This window comes from Archocentrus centrarchus, chromosome 24 (assembly GCF_007364275.1).
Source record: "Archocentrus centrarchus isolate MPI-CPG fArcCen1 chromosome 24, fArcCen1, whole genome shotgun sequence".
Taxonomy (NCBI): domain Eukaryota; kingdom Metazoa; phylum Chordata; class Actinopteri; order Cichliformes; family Cichlidae; genus Archocentrus; species Archocentrus centrarchus.
In genome coordinates, this window is record NC_044369.1 from 8,978,031 (window position 1) to 9,000,487 (window position 22,457).

The 22,457-nt window shown below is 39.7% G+C and overlaps 2 protein-coding genes across 2 annotated transcripts in view; one reads left to right on the top strand and one right to left on the bottom strand.

Moving 5' to 3' along the window:
• Nucleotides 1-2,166, bottom strand: part of fmn1 (formin 1) — a 28,824-nt gene extending 26,658 nt beyond the window's left edge. The window contains exon 1 of the mRNA XM_030721561.1: nt 435-2,166. Within this exon, the coding sequence (XP_030577421.1) occupies nt 435-2,166 (1,732 nt within the window). The remainder of the gene's footprint in view (nt 1-434) is intronic.
• A 2,872-nt stretch (nt 2,167-5,038) lies between these two features.
• The window catches only part of ryr3 (ryanodine receptor 3), a 143,220-nt gene continuing 125,801 nt past the window's right edge, over nt 5,039-22,457 (top strand). The window contains exon 1 of the mRNA XM_030721104.1: nt 5,039-5,129. Coding sequence (XP_030576964.1) covers nt 5,082-5,129 — 48 coding nt within the window. The 5' untranslated portion in view covers nt 5,039-5,081. The remainder of the gene's footprint in view (nt 5,130-22,457) is intronic.

Consider the following 22,457-nt stretch of genomic DNA (forward strand, 5'->3'; position numbering starts at 1 on the left):
ATTAATCCAAAGGAATGGGGAATATAATAAAGAAAACATCATTTGTGCTCAGCATCCAAAAGCATAGATTCATACACTCCCTTAATCAATTTTTAATAAATAGTTCATTTGTAAGATTATTAAGTATTTAACACTTTTCACAAGTTAAAAAAGAAGAATTATAGTATTGTATAAAATTCACTGTAATACCAGTAAAACAGTGCATTCTGTAGCACAGAGTTTGATGCATTTCTTTAGTGAAAAAAACCAAACAATCTAATCACCACAACACAATCATCTGTAATTCTCTACTGTTCAATCCTAAAATTCTATCCCCTGTAATATGCTTGAAATAATTATCCTGGCAATGAGAGTTTTGGGTAATGAGCTACAAAACTATCACATCATCACGATGACCCACCGCTTGTCAGAGTTATGATTGTTAACATTTTTACCTGAAGAGAACAGGTACTCGTCCTCTGTAAACTGCTCCTGAGTGTCCCTACGATCATTTTCTGTTCTCCCAGTGACTGTGACAGCACGTTCACAGTCTCCAGCCCCCAGAATAATTAAGGTGTCTTCTGTCGGTTCAGTCCACACTCCGTGACTCCCAGATGCTTTTGGTTGCTGATCAGTTGCGCTCAGACTGGACATGAGTAGAGGCGACAGGATGGGGGACAATCTTTCTAAGTTGCTTGACTTAATTGGAGAAGCCTGCAGGACTGCAGACAGAGAGGGTGTAGGAGAGATTTTTCCATCTGCTGAAAGAGAGTGTGAGGAGGCACTCTTTGGCACAACAGAGGCAAAGAGGCGAGGAGGTGATGGTGGATTCAGAGGCTCTGTAGTCTGGCTCTGCTCACAAAAAGTCTCCTTGGGCTCTTTAAAACCTTGCCTTTCTCCCTTTGCTCCCTCCATCCTCAGGACCTGCTGCAGACTCCAACTCAGAGCTTCACCCAGAGCATGAAGCTCCTCAACAAGCAGAAGCTTGTCTTCACTGGAATCTCTATCTTTGTCTTCCAGTGGGAACTGAGTGCTGAATTCACCTTTGCATCTTTGCTGCGGGATTTGGATGTGCTGCAAAACCCCTGATGACACCTCTCCTCTCCATCCGTCTGAGATAAAATGAGGTTCTTCTTCCCCTTTGTAACCTTGCTTGATCCAGTCCGAACTGGTGAGACTCACCCGGCGTATTATCCCTTCCACCTCTTCAATCTTGCCCATTACTCGCTGAGCTGCAGCCCTCTTCCACATCACCTCAAGCCTATGCTGAAAGGAGTTTGTGTTGCTATTGTCTACCTTCTTTCCCTCATGTTTTTGGCTTGTATTCTTGGTACTCTTCGACTCCATATTAGTACTAGAGATAAACGAAGAGTAGATCTCATTGTCATATTCAGAAAGGTCTGTGTCAGAGTCAGTACGAGTACATCCTTCCTCTTCAGAGAAATTCCTTCTGGGAGAGAGAGATTCTTTTTTGCTGACTGATCTAGATAAGTTTGCGGGAAAAGTATCAGGCAGCGTTGCCCTCCACACAGGCTTTAATTCCTGTGTTAAAGTATTTATATCCTCCCTTATTCTCCCAATAGTTCTTGTTCTCCTGGCTGTGGGAATGCAAATGATAGGTCTCTCTTCCTCAAAATCCCACTCTCCAAAGGAAGAGGAGTTCAATATCTGGAGTTTCCTCAGTCTCCTTGCCTTCAGGGGCACCCGTGGGGTCCCAGGCACCATCTTGAGGTTATCCTGAAGGGCACCAGTGTAAACCAGCCCCTCAGCCCTTCTTCTTCTCTTCCGAGAAATCTGGACTCTAGGGGATTTTGGTAAAGCATCCCAAGTTTCTGCGTAACCATGACAATTTGGCTTAAGTTTGGTTGCCTGTTTGTTGCCCATGCTCATGAAAGCCTGGCACTCTGAACACAGCGGCAATAACTCTGTCAGCCAGCGGCTCTCAGATGAGTTATCCAGTGCTTTGAGGGTCTCTTTAATGTCTGTGAGGCCAAATTTGACTGCATGACCCTGCATTGCTGTTTCAGCTGGACCCTCCTCCCTGAGGTCAGAGGGTAGTTTTTGTTGGAAGCTGACAGGGGCTTTAGAGGGGGAAGACAGACTCCTGCAGGGGGAGAGGGATGGACTCACACAGGTCCTCTCACTGATGGGTCTGTCGAGGCTTAAGTTACTGTAAGTGCTCTGCATGATGTTATTTAATTACCACAGGCAGTGCAGGAGAGGGGTTGATTTAGTCATCACTGACAGCCCACAGGATCTGCTACAAAATGAAAAACATTTATTTCACTCTTGTTTAAATGAGTACTTTAACTTGTATGCACTTACAAGTAGCTTGTAAATCCGACTGTATCATAAGTTGATTACGTTTGCTAGTTTGCTCATATATTATACATTCATAGCCTCTGATTTTGAAAGGAAAAATCCTTTTAGAAGGCTAATTAATATTTGCAGTTCTAAAAAAAAAAGTCACTTATGAGACAAAGAACAAAATAAAACAGTTTTAAATGTCCACCTACTTGTAGCAAACTGTAGCATCCCTCCTTGCAGCAGGTCACCTCTCTGTTGCACTCAGCTGCATTTACAAGGAAACAGACAAGTGACACACAGGAGTCAGCCAATCTAAAGATCACTGCCGCTAATTCCCTGATACCTGACAGGAAATGATGTGAGCGCACAAACTAACAGACGGTAGGCTCAGTGGGGATTTGGACTTATTATAATCTTCTTGAATTCAATCTATACCAAAAGAAAGATAAAATAGTGACCACAGAGTTTTGCAGGAGTATTTTTTTTTGTCTCTTTTTCAGTTTAGGGTTAAAAGTTGCTGTGTTAACAGTGTGAAACAGTCAGCTGTGCTCCACAGCACGACATATGTATGAGATGATTTTAAAAAGGAGTAATTTTTTAAATTTTGGTAAAATTAATAGTAGTACAGCAAAGAATGCTCAATACTTACAAGTATTCTGCATTATAAACACAAATTAATTGCATCCACATTTACATCACTTTTACACTAGTGTCTTAAGTCCTAATTGTACAGTATTTAATCACATCATCAACTCAGCGCAAACTCAGAGGAATCATTCTGCTACTTGCTAGTTGAGGTTGTGTGTTCATGCCAAAGGTTGTGATTTCTCTCTGTTTTATCTTTCATCATTTAACTCACATCTGCCCTGCAGAAGTCCACTGATCACAGACTGTATTTAGGCCAACTGTTTTCCATGCCAAGCTGCACACTGGTCAGGCTAATCTGATTGCTGGCCCGCTGTCTTTGATGGATTACAGAAACGTTTACGGAAAACAAGCAGCTGTTAGTATCAGGAACTTTCCAAGAATAGCACCTGTACAAATACGTGAAAAAGAAGATGGATGCCTATTTAGTTATGGAAAAATGGCACAACAAATATAATGCAGAGCAGCATTGTGTGTGAAGTGATTTCATTCTCTCATCATGTGAAAATGTGTCATTAATGCTGCAAGCCGGGTGTTGTTATCTCTTAAGACCTGGCCACAAAATAAAAATCAGGTTTCAGATTATGTAGGAAACTTCACGAAACAGAGAAAAAAAAGTATTAGAATGGTAAAGAACGTGCTCACATCTCTTCCATAAATGGACTGAGGCAGATACACAAGTCAGATAGACACTGAACTGACAATTAATGAGAAGGATTGTATAGCCAGTGTAAGAAAATGAGAACATCTGTAAACGGTGTTGCACAAATTGTGTTAAGAGTCACTGAAAGTTAATGAAAGTTCAATTAAATTGCATGAAAATCCACTGGAACGTCCTTATTTTTTCCTACATTCACAAAACAACTAGACAGCCCATAATAATAAAATGTCTAGGACCTCAAAAGATGACCACTAGATGTCAGTCATGTCTTTGTATGACACGGTGGTTCTGCAGGATCAATTAATAAAGCCACATGAGTGGCACCTGACTAACATCACAGGCTTCACCGTGCATAGTAACTGATGTTAAAGGCTTGCAAGTACAATTCCAGTTAGATATTTGGATGGTCAGGCACAATACTTTGAATCACGAGCAGTAATCTTTCATTTTTAGATCCATTCATTTGATTTTTTTTCCTGCATATAATCTGCATTCCATCAAGTCATTGTGAGTGAAATAGTTTGAATCCAGACAATCTTCATACAGCGCAAATGTTATATTTGAATTGTAAATGTATTTATTTTTTATATCTTATATCTATATCAATAATTTAAAATAACATGTATACATATATTTCTGATTACCACCATTTTAAAATCGTACAACTGTACTTACTCACAAGACACTTTATTAGGTACACATGTTCAATCACTCAAAAATCAAAAAATGTCGTGAAAACTCCACAATAAATATTAAAACAAAACATGTAAATATGCAATTAAGCAAGCTTTTAAGTATGTTTAATATGGAAAAATGAAAGAAAAAGTCGAAAAATATCTCTATAATGTACCAAGTTATGAAAACAAAAAGCTTAATCTCTGCACAACACAGAAGATATAAAGTTCCTCGAAAAGGAGATTTAAAAAAATTTCACTAAGCTACATTTACACGTATTACATATTTTAGGTAAAACTGTTCAGTGTCGGGGGTATCTGTGCGCACTGGTGAGGAAGGGGAAGAGGATGGGGGTGCAGACAGGGACAGTCACAACTTTGCATTCAGCCCCATTGCTGCCAGTCAAGACCAGCATGCGTCATTGTCAGACAGGGACTGAGACCAAACCGCAAACATTTTAAAAGTATTACTATTTTAGTACAACCACACATCATCTTAAGCAGCAGAGCATCAGCTGCCAGCAGCAGCATCACCACCACCGGGTTCTCGTCCCCTGATGCCCCGGCTCCGTCCGTCCGTTGGTCCGCACTGCTGCTGCTAGGCGTCGGGGCGCAGAGAGGAGGGGGAGGGAAAGGAGGAGGAAGAGTGGATGAGGAGTAGGAAGGAGAGGAGAGGAGTGGAGGGGGGCTCGGCCGGGCTGCCCTATATGGCTGTGGATGAGCTCTCTGCTAATATCGGCTTGAGAAGCACAGCATCGCGTTTCTGCCGGCAGTCAGTGGTGGCTTCCAGAGTCTAAGCAGGCTCCTTCACAGCCATGGCTGAGGGCGGAGAAGGGGAAGATGAGATCCAGTTCTTGAGAACTGTAAGTAAAGAAAATTTCCACGGTGCGGACAGACCGAACCAATTCACAGCATGCACTTCAGTCTCCCTTCGCCAATTAACGCGTCCAGACGCAGCAGACAGCTCGTTAATTAATGAAATCCCCAATCCAAGTGGGACTATTGGACAAGTTTTTTTTTAATGCAGTGTCAGTGGTTAACTTTGCTTTCGTGTATGCATGATTAATGATTATGGAAGTTGCCGCAGGTTGCACGCTGCACCCCGCGGCCACGGCGCACCTGTCGACGGGACTCTTGATGAGGCAAATCTCAATGAGACCCCGTCTGCAGGTGCAAGGGCAAAAAAAGAGAGACTGAATGCTAGCTTGTCATTTATTTAAAAACGCCCACCCATCTCGTTTTCATCCTTCATGCCTTTTGGATCTGAACGATTTCTCCAGATATATAAATAAATATATATATATTTCACAATCATATACTGCTGTTTTTTTGTTTTGTTTGTTTTTTACTTTCTATGGTCATATTCTTCTGCCTGGGGAAAAGAGTTTCAATAAGTTGCGCTCACACGCAATCCACCCTCTGCGATTACTATTTTAGTTGTTTGACGCAGATTGCTTACGGTGTAGCTGCTCTGTGTGGTTATGCACAGCAGTTATCCTTGTAAATGATATGACAGCTTGTATGTTGGTGTGGTGGGAAAATCTATCGTAGTGGTTTGACCGCGCACGTATTCTTATCTCTTGAAGCTTTGTGACCCTGGTGTTGCATGAGCAGCAGTAAGACTCCCACAAGCAAGCACAGCAGGGATGGCAGCATGGTTTATACTTCTTCATAAGACTTTAGTTTCATTTATTAATTTTCTTAATCTCGAGACATTTAGATGATCTTTTTTCTTTTTTGCTGATATGTACTTCAGAGAGGGTTTGCGTGTAGCCTGCCCTTGATTTCAGTTGTTGGCCATTTAATAATTGTCATAATGTGTAGTTATTGTTATCCTAACTCTGTCTAGGACCATTAGAAGACTGCCCCTCCTCTTCTCAAACCACAGTTGGTTTATATATGAGCTGTGATCTCTTATTTCTATATTTTATTTCTAGTTTATTTGATTAGTTAGTTTGAATCTGCTGTCTAAATGAGAAATGTAATTAGATTATGAGGACTATAAATAACTTTTGCTTGACATAACAAATAATTGTTTTCAAAGCAGTACCAAAGTGATTTAGAATTGTCGATGTAGAGCAAATAAATTTGCTCAAGCAGCCACTGATTTCCATTCTTGTGATCTTCTGTAATTCATCATAGTTAATAATTCTTATTTTGTCTTTAAAGTTGCAGTGAATTGCAGAATAAGCTGCTAAATTTAGCCAGTTGACACTTTTAGCTGTGAGGGATTTCAAAACTCAAGCACATTTCAGAGGTCTGCTAATAGGTTTTCATTTCATAAACAAATGAAAGGAATGCAGCAGATGCCCGGGGCATCGGAAAAAGGCACTGAAACAACTGTAGAAGTATCTTTCCAGCAATTCCACTTCCAAACACTTCCATAATGTTGGGCATCTTGTTGTAACTGCAGTAGCTGTAAACACAATATCCTGATTTTTAGTCACTATAATATCACTCATGACTCCTGAATCTTATATTTCCAAAGTTGCAACTTATGGTCTCTCTCATCAGACCCTCCTTGCATCTTTCAGAATCTATACAGTCAACTATCGTGCTGAAACCAAGAGTTATTTTCTCAGGCCTCCTCCAGAGCCACAGAGGTTTGAATTATGCAGCTGTTTTCATCAGCATTATAATATGTCTCACCATCTTTATTTGTAAAAATGGTGATGTGGCCACTAAAGGAGCTTTGGCTTGCACAGGTACTGGCATGAAGTCACTTTGAGTTAAGTGGCACACTCTTTCTATCGATGCCCATTTGTTTATGCCTCAGAGATGCCGATATATAAATTACTGCTGATCTATATGTAAGCCCTTGGAGGCCTGCGTGGTTGTTAGCGGTAGGGGGGACCTTGTTCTTAACTGCTTCCACTATTTGTGAAGCCTGTGATATGCTGACACATGCCTCTCAAATTCTACTGTCACACTGGCATCCCAGTTATTTGATGACAACAGCAATTTGTGAGGGATGGGGGGGCTTCCCCCTGAGGTCCACGGAACTTTATCAAACCTCTGCGGTGAGAGAAACGTGCTCTCACAGGAAGCCCTAAAATAAGACTGCTAATTGAAATACACACCATTACAAACTGTTAATAAGCCCATGCACAAGTGGTGTGTCTTTTGTGGGGGCAGCAGGCAAAATTGTTTATATGACTTTGTCAGCAAGTGTCACTAAAGTATGGCTTTTGTTATAGTTATGGAAGGAACCATTATTGTTAGAATTATGGAAGGACATGACAACATGTGTATCCAGCTTCGGATTGATATTGTCTGATGGCAACAGAGGTCCAGGCAGTTTCAGCATGGATGCTCTTTGCTGGTGATGTGTAACTTTGAGAAAGCTGGCAGTCATGAGAGCTTCCCTGTCAAAGGTAAAGACAGCAGTTGCTTCTGAAACTTAATATTGCCGCACTGAAACTTACTCTTGACTTTGATTCAGGGAGATGATTAATACTCCACTTCATAATACGCTGAGATTATGCAATCATTGATTAGGACTGAGCTTTCTCTGAGTGCTTTCTTTTGAATAAGTCACCAATGTTGTGGCATGAAGCTCTTGATTTGGATCAGATTAAGGTTTGACACTCTTCAGCTAACATACAATAGTTGGCCTGCACTTCACAGGGCATTAAAAATGCAAAAAGGACTGTTTAGACACTAATTTGTGCATTTTCTTTCTGCTGAGAGTGAGAGAGCGTTATAAGCAATCTTTGTGGTAAATGAACAGACATCTAGATTAAACATCATCCTAAAAGTCATAATGTTAATAATAAACTAAGTAAGCAAGCTAGACAAATTAATGATGCATTTTAGGATGAAGTAACAATACCCCTATTAATGCTCATAATACTAGGTCTAATAAAGTTATTTTCTCTTTTTTCCTGAGTCCTCTACCACAGCCATGTCTTCAAATTAATAGTATCACCATTTGGTGGGTTTTTTGCCCTAAAAATAAGTAAGTTGGAATCATTTAAAAAAAAAAAATCTGCCATAGATTGTTGTGTGTTCAGTCAGTGGTTGAAAATGAGAAGCCTTTTTTTTTTTTTTTTTTTTTTACATCTTTCTTAAACCCCCCCCAAAAAGTTGCAGTAATCTGCAGATTTCAACCTAATTAAATTTTCCATCACTGTCGCTGTAAAATGCACCAGCGTCACATGAGAAAGTTAGACAGGAATAGCTACAGTAGCAGTTGGGTGGGGTTTAGCCTATGTTCAATTGAAGCTTTCTTTTTAGAAATATTACTGGTATGTCTGCACCACACGCGCTTTTTTAAAACCAGTGTCGTCCAGGTGAGCTGCCGTTGCACCTTTTTAAACCTGGGGATTGAGGCTTACAGTCCACCAGTAGCTCCTCTGGGCTTATTTGGAGTTTATGTTGTTCTGGAAGCCTTCTGCATACCAAGGCGAGGACTCGAGGGGTTTAAATTTAGCCTTTTTAAAGATGATGCTTCCACAGCACATACAGCTCTGCTCGCCTGGCACTAAACTAAACCACACCAGGGGCAGTGCTTCGGCCAGGGTAGCACAACACCAACGACACTTTAACACCATTTTTATGGGGATAAAGTAGCATTTAGAAGTCAAATGCTTAAACCACATAGTAATATACAGCATTTTCTGAAGCTTAGTGTGTCAAAGTAATGGACAGTGTCACTCCTCTTTCAGGCTTAAATCAAAGACATTAGCAGGTTTTAGTCCAATGGAAAAAAAGTTTATGGTCTAAAACTGGGCTTAATCCACGTCTGGGAATCTGAGCTAATGAGTTTTGAACTTAAAGTATAACAGATGGCATTGCAGTTGATCACATGTTGTTCATTTTGTTATGCACATAAAAGGCAGGGAGAATGAATGCAAACCATTCACCTTTACGTCAACAGATTCTCCAAGATGTACAGATGATGGTGATTACTCAGTGTGCTTAAAGAGTCTGGTGCGTATAAGATTTCTGACTCATGCTGTGGAAAGATTATTTTCTAGAGAAGTTTTGCATTTGTGTTTTTTTTTTTTTTTAACAGTTAGGTGATTGAATATGAAAGCCTGTGGCAGGCTATATTAAAATGATAATGTAAACTTGAAAATAGCATTTTAGTGCTGAGTTCAAATGAAATGCAACAATCGAATTTGCATTTTTAGTTTTCACACACTTTTTAAAATGAAGAAGCTGTTTTACATTTCATCTTTGAAGTTATAATCTGTCCGGGGGGGGGGTCAAGTTTTAAAAATTAAAATGCAACAGTGCAATTTCATTTACCACTTTTGCAAGCAATGCTCAGGTCCTAATTAAAATGCAATTTAAAACTATTTCACAATGAAAAAGATTGCATTTTGTATATATACACTTTTTAAAAAAGATATTATTTTGGGCATTTTTGCCTTTAATGGATAGTGGTACCGTGAAGATTTACAGGAAAGCAGGGAGAGAGCGAGGAGAAGATGCATCAAAGGGCCACGGGTCAGACTCGAACCCTGGCCCTGTGGCATATGGTCACCTACTCACCCACTGAGCCGGCCCGCTGCCCGTATATACCATTTTTAGTTTTCAAATTTAACATTTGAATATTGAAAATGCAACCAGGATTGTTGCATTTTCATTTTCCCCAAAAACACCTACATGTGTGGAAATCTTTGAGTGCTACTGATTTCATTTTTAGATTATTATAGCCCCCATGGCTTCCATAACTGACAGTAAATGGAGTGTAATGAAATTCAACACTGATTTGAAGCTGCTCAGTCTACACAAACTAACCTGAAGAGGAATAAGAGCACATATTTTGTCTTGCATGATATTCATAGCATTGCATGTCTCCTAAAATTAATAATAAATAATTTCAGAGACAGCTCCAAGGATAAGAGGCAGCTTTGCAGTCAGAGTAGAGATGAATAAACATGCAGCCAGCAATACTGGAAAGTAATGGGCACCTTATAATTTTCCATATCATGAGTGTACAAGGGTCCACTGAGAGTGTGAGAGTGAGGCTCCATGCAGATATACATGTCCCTGCCAATCCACAGACACACACCACTACAATGCATGAACTACACACTTCAAGCAGACTTCAAAAATGTATAACCAGAATGACTACTCTTAGTTTCTTCATGAAAAGAAATTCATTTTCATCTGAATCATTGCAGCCTGATTCCAGGGTGCTGCATGTTCTGTGTTGCACCAGTTGATGCCCTTGCAAAGTTTGTCTCTCTAATGAGAGATGGAGTGTTGTCCTGCGGCCTCCGGTGAACCTCCCTCAGCTTGATCTAAATTGAATGAGAAGGATTTCCTCTGTATTGATTGAGCAAGCTGCAATGGCAAAGCAACCGCTTGTTCTCTGGCAGGTCCAGCTCTTTCCAGCCATCAGTGCTGAAGGACAGTGAGGCTGCTGCCATCCTCATCACTCACACAACCTTGATGTAATGGTCGCAGACACGCTATGCACTAACTCTTATCCATACTTTAGATTTCTACATGTAAAGTTGAGAGTGTGACTGGGTGGCCCTGTGATAAATTAACTGATCATACAAGATTTTATAAGGTAATTTGGAGCATTAGCATAAAAATGTCTATTGCTCATTGTGCCTTTGTTTGCTAAAGCTAGTCATACCTAATCTTCTCATTATTCAGTTTAAACCAGTGTTGAACAGATTATGTAATACCCATAAAATATGAAGGAGGGAGTCTCTTCAGCCAGTGTGAGGTTTTTGGGTTTGCCTTCACCTGGAGGCCTTATGTAAGTGTTCATTCCCAAAAAGCTGCATGTAAAAGTGAAGGTAGTCCTTAACAAAAAAAAACAGTCCAGTTTCATACTTGCATTATAGATTTTCTACTTTAACTATGGATTATTTGAGTTTTACCATGACTGTGGCCTGTTTTTTGCTGTCTCACAAATCACAGAATGTAACCAATTAAATTAGCAAACATTATATAATCTTAATCAATAATTATCTCTAAATTCACTTACCCAGCAAAGCTACTTCATCCTGCATGCCTTAAGTTTTCCAACCAAGAATACAAGCAAACAAAGTATGCATCTTGAATACACTGACCAGTTTCAACAGGAGAGATTGTGCAGCAAGTTGCTGTAGAGGTCCAGGTAGAGTTAGCATGTGAATACGGGTAGGAGCAGCGGCAGCGTGAGCAGACTCTCAACCTAAATAATTACCTTCATTAATCAACAGAGGACAGCAAAAGGTGCAGCCACTGAGCCTCTTAAGGTTTAAGTGTCTCTTACAGTAGGTCACTCAGTTCATTTTCAGTTAAAGCCAGTACAGTTTAGCTTTTTATAAGGTCTTTGGCCATAATGGTTTTTCCTACTGAAGCCAGTTAGCATCTTTTGTACCCTTTTTTAAAAATCCACTTTTACCTTTAAAGGCTTTAGAAATGTATCTTTGCAGTCAGTTTTTTTTTTTATTGGCACTAACTGGATCCTATAAGAACCCTTTATATGGTGACAGTTTTGGTTGTTTCTTCACCCAGCGCTGTGAAGGTAGTGAGAGTGAACTTAAACAAGCCAAACTGCCAAACAATCAGCTGTGCATCATAATAAAGCTCCTTTGAGATGAGCAGAGCTGCAGATTCAGGTGCTAGCTATTTTCTCTTTCATTTGATACAAGTTCTTTTTAAAGGAGTTTTAAGTGTGCTGAGCATATAAGTGCTTTTACAGGGACACCTTGGCATACAGTCAATTTGGTGCCAAGTGCACTTTACATTAATAAAGGACTCTTTTCCACCCCCACGCTTTTTTTTTTTTTTTTAAATTGATCATGACTTAGAAATATCTTATTGTTTAAATTACTGATCCCATCATTTGGTATCATTTTAGGATTTTAGAAAAAAAAGATTCTGTTTGTCATGCTGCTAGTAATTCTCTCATCCTCAGTTTTTCAGTGAGCCCAATGACATCCTAACTTCGATTTGTAGTGTGCATCCAGCCATGGCAGCTACAGTGTAGAAATGACATCTTGCAGCAGGACGGATTTGAAAATCATGTCTAGCCTTTGTGGGGAGGGAGGTTTACCTTGTCTCAGACTGCTGCTGCTGATCTATTTCAAAATACTTAAATGCTCAGTGACTTTATCCTGTCACGTCTTCTATTGAGCCATAGTTGTCCAGTCTGTCTGAGGAATTAAAATTTGGCCTTTGTGAAATGTATTCTGATAAAATACTATTTCCCCCCCAAGATGTCTGAGGCTATAATAGCATCAGAGCTAAAGTTTGCATCAAATTTGACACACACAGCGCTGACGGCATGTGGAGTAAAATCACTGATGGCCTGGGTCAGGAGCTGAGTGCTTAGAGGGATAAAAGAAGGCTGAAGTCAGTTTCAGGTGAATGTCTTCACCTGATATCTGCACTTCTTTCTGTTTTTCAGTCCACGGCCACACACACACACACACACACAATCCACTCACAGCCCACTACACTTTGCCTGTGTCCGCTCTGTCTCATCAAGCAGGATGATAGACTGAGACCACCCCCTCAAAAAAAAAAAAAAAAATTTCAGCGCTTCTGCTGAGGTGGACGTCTCGGCCTTGCACACATGGTGGCCTCTATTATTTGAAGCTGCTCTAAAGCAATATGCATACAAACTAAGCCAAGAAAATCCAATTTGTTATGAGGACACCATATAAATCTTGGAGTCTGTGATCCATGGCCGCATACCGCCAGGCAAAACCTGCCTGACTGCAGAATTTTATTTCATTTTTTAAAAATATAGAGCTCAGATGTGTGGTGCATTATTCATTTTGAGCCATGATGTTATCTCAGGTATCCACACACACTCGCATGTGAACACTGACACACATAATGGACTTTACTATGCAAGTATGTGAACCATGACAGTGATGGCTTAATATAAAATGCATCTTCACTGACAAATCAGTGTGCAACTCCCGAGGTCCTGGTTTTTCAAGCATGTGCTGAAGCCATGTTTGATTAAAAGAAGACTTTCATCATCAGAGCTCTGAGGATTTTCCAAGACCGTCAGATATAATCAGTGCAGAAAGTTCAAACTACATTTTGTGGTATTTTTTTTAGGGGTTCACAGTTTTTTTGTGAAAACTCCTTTGGCAGTAATTATAGATGAGAACAAGAACAAAATAACTAGGTGTATTGGTATACGCATGATGTCGGTCTTTCCTTGTTTTCTACAAATGCCAAGAGGTTATGTGGTATCTTACAGTATAAGTTTTGCTGAGAGTAATTTTTTTTTTTAAACTTCCAGTTCCTCCTGTTTAATCTGTAGTTTGACTGTAAAATCTGTTCTTAAAGAAGCTATCAAAAATCCAGTCATGTCTTAAATCCCAAGACAGCTCTATTGTGTGTCTAGGAGAAAGATGGAAATGAGCAAGAAAACTGTCAAGTTTTCTCCTTCAGCCACTAGAAGCATTTGAAAGATAAACTATTATGATATATATATTATATTCTTTCCTGTGTATGCTATTATAACATTAAACATGGCCCTGATTTCAAACAGTCAGCTCAGCATTATATGTAAAACGACAAAATAAAAACAACAAATGCTTTTTTCTGCTTTTGCATCTGTATGATGTTAATGAGAGTGCTTTTGCTCACTATGGTCACCTCAGGCACATAGCTCTAGCTGTGCATACAGCAACCCAACACAGCTTCTGTCCAAATCTTCTGTTTGTGAGGGGCGTCCAATCAGAAGAAAGTTGTCTCGAAGGAAGAATTGGAAGAGGAACTAAATCTGATTATGTCAGACAGTACTGACAGGCTGCACTAAGGTCTAGGATATTAAATGATAAATGAGGATTATATTGATTATTCATATTTTGCATGTGACTCACACATCAAGTGAAAGGTTGCTGGATTAATGTCAGGGAGGACATTGATGTAAAACGTTGCCAGATCAAAACATGCAGAGCTACTTGCCGTGGTTCTGGCTGAAAGTAGGTATACAACATATATACACACATACAACACTGCTTTAATCAGGTCCAAGAGCGAAAAATATGGACCTGGAAATGAGAATAGAAATAGGCTTCCTTTAGAGGGAATTTAATTTAATTTTAAGAATCTGATATCTCAAACTGAATTGGAAACTAGGTTGAACAAGACTGTTTTTGTGCGTGCACATTTTAGCTTTCATAATGCTATTGTTTCTCTGTGCTTTGGGACTCTGGGAAAAAGTCATAATGTACAATGTTGTGTCGGCCTGTAAAACTGCAACCTCATCTTGGCCAGCTTTTCTCGATAAAAGGTTGCTACCTTTTAACAAAGGTTAAATAAAAATGAAAAACAATGCATTTAAATCAAAACTGGCTGAGTTCAGGGCCGCACTGCACATTGTCAGGAGGAGTGAAATTAGAGGAGCTGCAGCAGGGCTTACCTGTCAAACAAAAAGGTGACTGAGCAATGACGAGAGCGCTGAAGCAGTAAGCGAATACACAGGGAGGGTGACTGCAAAGCCTGATGTCTCTCTTTTTTACATTTAGGAAAAACCCACATTATGCTTTGTGTCAATATGAAATGTTAATAATTTACAATGATTCCTGCTCAGTAGCTATATATTATCCTGTACTTTTTATGTTAAATGATTTTGTTTGTGCTCTGAGGCTGAATGTGTGTTTTGCTAAGAGATTTATAAGTGATGACAGAAAGCAGTTTAGCTTTTGTTGTTAATGACTCAAAACACTGAGTGACGGAGTGTAACAACTGCTGCTGCTCACACCCAGACTTGTACAGTATAGATGATGAATTGTTATTGCAGGAAGGAGAGCTGTGGAAGATTAAACATCTGAAATGAAAGGACAAAATGTCTTTCTCCTTCTCACACTGCTGTCATTTGTCTTTTTCTACAAAAAAAAAAAAAAATACTTAATTGTGATTTATTATGTTTTGCATGACAAGAAATGTATTAAATACATTCTAGATCAAATCAGTAGAGCATTTCCAACTTTTTCCCATCCACCAACACAAATCCTGGTCCCTGAATAATTGTCTGAATAGAATATTTTCTCAATAAGTTCAGCTTTGTATGTAAGAAATATTTTAAATTGTAACTAAAAGTCCATGTTTTAAAAGCCCACTTTAGATAAACTGCTGAATATTACTCAAGGAATTATACAGTGCTGTGCAAAAGTCTTGAACCACCCCTCATTTCTTTGTTTTGCTAAATAAAAATGAATAAAAATTGATTAATTGGATATAAAATTCTAAAAAGCTTGAAAGTCAATCTTTGGTATGACTTTATTCTTCAACACAGTCTGAACTCTCTTAGACAAGCTTTCTCCTCATTTCTTTAAGTGGTCTTCAGGAATAGTTCTCCAGGCTTCTTGAAGGACATTCAAAGCTGTTCCTTGGATGTTTGCTGCCTTTTGTTCTGTTCTCTATCAGCATTATCCCACACTGCTTCCGTAATGTTGAGGTCTGGGCTCTGGGGAAGCCAGTCCATGATTGACAGAAAAAGACACAATTGGTCACTATCTTAGTATGCTTTTACTGCATTGGTAGTGTGTTTTGGATCATTATCATACTGAAATATGAAACAGTTGCCAATCAGCTGCTTTCCAGATTGTATAGCATGGTAAATCCAAATCTGATGGTACTTTTCTGTGTTCATAAGTCCATCAGTTTTGAGTTAGGCAGAGTCAGGTACAAAGACTTAACTGAAGATGAGTAAAAAAAGTAGGAATGTCCAAAGAAAAACTTTGAAAGACCTTCAGAAAAACTGGTGATCTATTGCTTAACTTTGAAAGAAATTACAAGAAAGTCTGTCTCCTTAGAAGCAAAATGTAAAGAGGGGTGCCTCAAGACTTTTGCACAGTACTGTACCGTCGCTGATTAGAAAATTAAACCGGTTTAGTGGCCACAGGTTTAATTTAAAAATAAACATAGGTTTTTAACTAAACTAACAGAGATACAAGTAGTACATCAAGAACAGCATAAAATCTCAATTGAATTTCAAGTCAAATAAAATACAAGCACTTTGAAAGTATAAACTATGGAACTTAAGAACTTTCAAATCTGCATTTGCATCAGATGTTTACAGGAAGTTATGGGTGTACTGATTCAGGGAATGCTGTCTGTCTGCCACCAAATATATAAAACAGTGTATTCAAGATGTAATCTATGCTTGGGAATTGCAGCTGGATTGATATTATGAATCTTACAGTGTAATGGCTTAGCAGATGTGAAAGGTCTTACTGTGTGTGTCTGTGTGTGTGTGTGTGAGGGAGTGCACGTGCATGTGCGCATGCATGTTTCTCCTTTTTGGGAGTTTTGTTAGTTTCTTCAGTATTTATAAGTTGTACATACTGCAGTTAAACCCTTTATATTATCTTAAAGATTTCTTACCTTAATTATCAAACCAATCAGGGTTAAATGATTTATTCTTTAAGACTGGACAACTAACTAAAGACTGTTGCATCGTTGTCTCTATACAGAAGTTACAGATACAGTAGTGATAGTGCTGTTTTGACCAACTGGAGTTTGTCTTGAATGAACAAGAGATGGCAGAAAACAGAGAGGATCCTAACCTGACAGACTTTCCCCATTAACTAGAAATACTGAGTCTCTGATTTGGGGCATCTTGGCTTTTGAAAAATGCCTGTAAAGCTACAGTAAAATGTCAGATTGCCAAAATATCAGGTTTTCAGTACCCTCTTTTTCAAGTTCTGTTTTTCACCACCACTGCACTCTGTCAGGTTTTTCCTCTCATCATTTTCCCTTTTAACCAAAGCTGTCATAGTCCTGGGTCTGTTACCCAGAGTTTTGAGTTTTGGTCTTTGAAGTTTTGTTTTGTTTTTTTTAATTATTCTTTGTGATCCCTGTTTGTTTACACTTTATATTTATTTCATGTATTTAGTGTGTTTAGTTTTCCCGTAGTTCTCAGTTGCCTTAGAGTTTAGCTCCTCTCCCAGTGTTCCATCCTATTGTATCAAGTTCCTTGTATTTAGTCCTTTTATGGGTCTGTGTCTTCCCTGTTCACTTATTGTATTTCCTGTTTCACTTTGAGAGTTTGTCTTCCATTTGCTTTGCTTTAAGTTTTGCTTCCTGTGTCTTTATCGCCAGTGATTTGGTTCACCTGTGTCTCCTTCTCCCCAGCTGTCTCCTCTTCCCCTAATCATGCTCCTGTGTGTGTGTGTGTGTGTGTGTATATTGTCTCAGTCTCCCTCCATAGTCCCAGTGTTTCCTTTGTTCCTCAGTGGACAATCAGTGAGTTTCTTTAGTGATGGGTTTGTGGTTTTCTTTTCCTCCATTTGTACTTTATGACTCACCAGCCTTAGTGTAATAAATGTCTTGTTTTAAGTGAAACCCAGTCTGCCTCCACAGGGCTACGTTTGGGTCCTCTCTCACTACATGGTCTGTAGCACCTACAGTCCCTTGACAAAGGCTCTACAAGGTTATAAAAAATTTAACATAAGGTGTAATAATTTTATTTATAGTCAGTGTAATTGACTGTCACTCATGAACAATCGTTAGATCTGTGGGATTTTTTTTTTTTTTAAAGGTTAGCATACCATCCTTGAAAAGCAGTTATTTATGAAAAAAATCTAAAACAAAATGATGCTCTGATAAGCTTAATACGGGCTAGGTGCCTATCAGGTTGTAGTTCTCACACATCTACACTGTATCTGCTTTAGTCTCCATGTTGATAGCTAAGCTTCACTAAAAACTCATAGCTCAATCTGTACTTAGCACCCAGCCTGACATTTATGAGAAACAAGACTCCCGAGCAGACAGGGCAATTTTGACAGACTACACACTGAGACAGTGCGAACAAGGAGACAAATGTGCTGGAATTTCCTTGATTCCCTTACATTTCCTAACTACCAAAGCCTGCCTGTGTTTATCTCCACTGAGCATGTGCAAAGCACGCGTGTCAAAATAGCAGCACTGAGGGATTGAACAGATTCACCTTTTCTCAAGTTCACATTGGTGGCAGTGCCGGGTGAGTTGTGGGAGTTTATTTGGCATGCTGGAGCATGGGGAGTTCTCCGGTTTCAGTTGGTGGATGCATCAGGCTGTGCACACACGCCCACCTGTTGCTGTCTGTTGAGTCAGGCTGGCTGTTCAGTTATTGAAGTAGAAGAAGAAAAAACAAGAGAGTGGGGAATGCTGAGGGTCTGATAGAGTCAACACATTCAATAGTCCCAGCGGTCATTCAAGGAAATCTCTAACCAGTGTGAGACACTATTTTGTGTTTGTTAAAGTGGAGATATGTCAAACCTGCGGGATCCAGAGGACGGGTGGGGTTGGGTTGGGAGTGGGCAGGGTCAAGTTCCTACTCTTCCCTTGGAAGCTGGATAAAACAGCCACCCAACCCTCACTTACCTCCTCCTGCTGCAGGCCAGGGCCCTATACATAGTAATGATGCTGCTCTTTAGCTGTCTAGCAGATGGTCACACTGCTGCAGGAGGGATCACTTTGCCTGAGATTCACCAGATTCTCTGGCTTGGAATCAAGACAAGAGTGCAGAGACAGACAGAAACTGTCCTAAAGTGTCTTGGCTGTGGCCACACATGGCCATTTCATTAGTTTTTGAGATCTGATCATAGCGATTGGATTTTTATGAGAGAAATCCACTCCGTTCAGTGTCTCCTGTGGTTGTATTTATTTAGAACTATGTTGGCTTTATCGTCCATTCTGCTCTTCCTCCTGTTGCTTCACACTGCTCAGATGACTGTTTGGCATCCTGTCTATGTAGCTTCCTGATCTCAGTGCAACTCTGACCACTCCTGGTTCTAAAGCAGCACTATCAAAGTGAATACAAAAATCTATTTTTGTGTATCTGAGCATTTCACTGTAGTTTAGGGCTGCAACGATTCATCGATTAACTCGATTAAATTGATTCTAAAAATTTATCGACACAAATTTACTGTGTCGATGCTTCGTTTAAACTCTGCAGCGCTCAGCTGTCTCGGTGTAAGCAGCGCTCCTCACTAGCATTAGCAGCATTAGTGCTGACGTTTTTTTGTGGGTTTATTGGGGGCTGGCAAACCAACATAGAACTGCATTACCGCCACCTACTGGACTGGAGTGTGAATCACTCACGTATACACAAGCACACATTCTAAAAAGCTCTCCGTCGCTGCGATGGATTTCATTTAACACAGAGTGGATCATCACTAGAGTTGCCACCTGTCTCGTAAAATACAGAACCCCGTATGTTACGGGACTCCGTGGAATACGGCTCCGTAACATGCCGTGTTCCGTACTTTACGGGACGGGTGGCAACTGTCGCTGACATGCATTTCCACGCCTCCACTGCTCTCTGTGTGTCTGTGTGTGTTGTGCTCGCTGAGAATTTCAGCTGCTATTTTTGTCTTTACTTCCGCTGTAGCTACCAGAACTGGTTTGCTAGCGAGCGCGGGCCATTAGCACTAGCGATGGTTCGGTCCCGGAAGGCCCGCCCCCCAGGACCGAGGGGCTCCTTCAAAATATTTTTTATACTTTAATCCCTTATTAGTGACTAAATATAGACCTGCAGTAGAAACGTATTTTCGAGAATGCTTGTGAATACAAAGCATTACACCATTACTCACACATGCGCCATGGCTCCCGCAGCCACTAGTTTTTCAAAACACTCATAGCAGGCAGCGGTTTTAACTGCGCAAGCGCAAAGAGGCGAAGCTGTGACGGTGAGCTCAAGTAGTGAAAAAGGAAACGTTTTTCCAGCGTCCAAAACAGCAGCTTTTTCTTTTAGTAACCACCATTAAATCTGTGAAACAGCTGGAGGTCCTTCATCAAGCACCTGATAAGCAAGTGTTAAGGTGAAGAAAAGAGAACTTTGTAGCTGCTCCATTCACCGCTGTTTGTTCACATGGCAAGAAACTGCATTACGGAAGTTAAAATATGCAGATAAACTGTTAATAAAAAAAAGTATTTCTTATCCGATTACTCGATTAATCGCTGGAATAATCGATAGAATACTCGATTACTAAAATAACCGTTTTATGCAGCCCTACTGTAGTTGTCTGCTTTTATTGAGTTCAAGTATGCACAGATGCGTAATGATGTCCAGCTTACAGTGCAGGATTTTCAACTTATATTGCAACTTTTAAGGATTTTTTCATACTAATAGTGTGAGGTTTTTTTTTTTTTGGTTGTTGTTTTTGTTTTCATGAAAAAAAAATCATCTGTGATTAGGTCAAAACCAGGTATGGTGGTAACAGTGCCAGATCCTATTGGTTTTAATAAGGCCACCAGAATTCCAAACAGCTGAAAAGAAAGAGGCGTATTTACTTGATTTTAAAGAGGTGACAAGTCCTGGGTCATCCTGTGGCCATATTATGTTTCTCTGTCTGTAGCCTGTAACAACAAACTGTGTTTCCTCCGTCACACAACTACCAAGAAAGCAGCAGCATTGATTCTGAGCCAACACTGATGCTTTCTGCTATCAGTAATCACCTCCCTGAAGCCCACATTTGGGTTGTGGGGTTTTTAAAATGCTGCTGCTGTGTACTGCTGTGCCAGTTTGACCACTTATTTACTTCACCATGATGCTGGATTGTATTTCACTTGGACTCTGCTATATAAACTGACCAAAATATAGATTTGAAATCACAACTTAAGCTTTTTTTTCTTACTATGGATGTTCATCAGAGGCTTCTTAAACCTTTATTTCTTACTTTGTTTATTGGTTAATTTTAGCCATTGCTTTCCTCTTTTAGCAGTGGTGCTGGGACTGATATTAATAGAAGCTGATATCCTACAACTCAACGTTAATTAATTTATTTATTTTTGCCTTTTTTAAAATGTTTTTATTTATGAAAACTTTCCTAAAGCTGGTGCAATGTACTTGTTGCCATTTGAGATCAGCTAATCTGGTTGTCTTGCCTGTGGATTAAAGCTTCAAGTGGTGTTATGGCCACTGGTCAGCGTATTACAAGACCAGTAGCCCGAAAGATGTAAGTTTACCCACACCAATATATAAAGTACTGTGTAAAGTATTGAGCCAACCACTCCTTTGTTTATATTTTACGCCTAAGGAGCCAGATTTTCTTGTAATTTTTTAAAGTGGTGAGTAATAGTTCTCCAGGCTTTCTGAAGGTCTTTTACATTTTTTGTGGAAATTGGCTTCTTTTTCACTCATTTTCAGAGGAGGGGGGGGGTGTTGTTTGTTTGTTTGTTAAGCCACTCAACACTGACCTATGAATCATTTAAACATAAAAAAAGCACCTAACTCAAGTTATGAACCAGTGTTGTATCTACACGTAAAACACAACTCAGCAAATTTAAAATGTGTCTTTAAGGACTAGCAACCTGTTGCAAATAAAATCAACACAAGACTCGAGAGATGCATCTGGACCTTCAATGAACAGTAGATGCGAACAGTAGATGCTCAGCGAACATCTACTGTTCGCTGAGCCTTATCAGAAATGGTCTCAGTGGAAGGGTGTCTGTCAAGAAGCCATTGGGCTGTATTTCAGCCAGTGGCATATGGGATCTTTTTAAAATTGATGGAATTACGAAGTCAGAAAAGTGCTGTCTGATTTTGGTCCATCATGCAGTCCCGTCTGGGAAGCATCTGATTAGCAGCAGCTTAATTTTTCAGTACAATGATCCCAGACACACTGCTAATGTCATAAAAGCATACCTGAATAGAAAAACACAATTGGTCACTATCAGACTGGGTTCCCCAAAGCCCAGACCTCAACATTACTGAAGCAGTGTGTGATCATTTTGATAAGAATGGAACAAAGCCAACATCCATTGAAGAGCTTTGAATGTCCTTTGAGAAGCCTGGAGAATTGGTCCTGAAGACTACTTTAGAAGACTAAATTAGAAGAAAGCTGCCCAAGAGAGTTCAGGCTGTGTTGAAGAATAAAGGTGGTCACACAAAATATTGACTTTCAGGCTTGTTAGAATTGTACAAACTCCATTTTTGCCTTATTTGCTGTATTTCCATGTATGTTTGGACATTATTTAGTAAATTGTTGCACTTATTTGTGGTCTTTTGCTGTTAAAGCCTTTGACACTTTCTCTTCATAGTGGAATATGGAAGTAAACCCTATGGTGCAACACCCAATTTAATTGAACTGGCAAATTGTTACCTTCAATCAGCCAGGTGAAACATTTTCCTTCTCTTTGTAGTTTCATTTATTTATTTTTTTAGATAAGCGAACTGGCTGTGACCGTGCTTTTCTTGATCTTTTCATGCAAATCTAGACCTATTGCACTGTTGGGGCCGTCTTTGATATATGAACACCTTCCATATGTCGATATCAGAA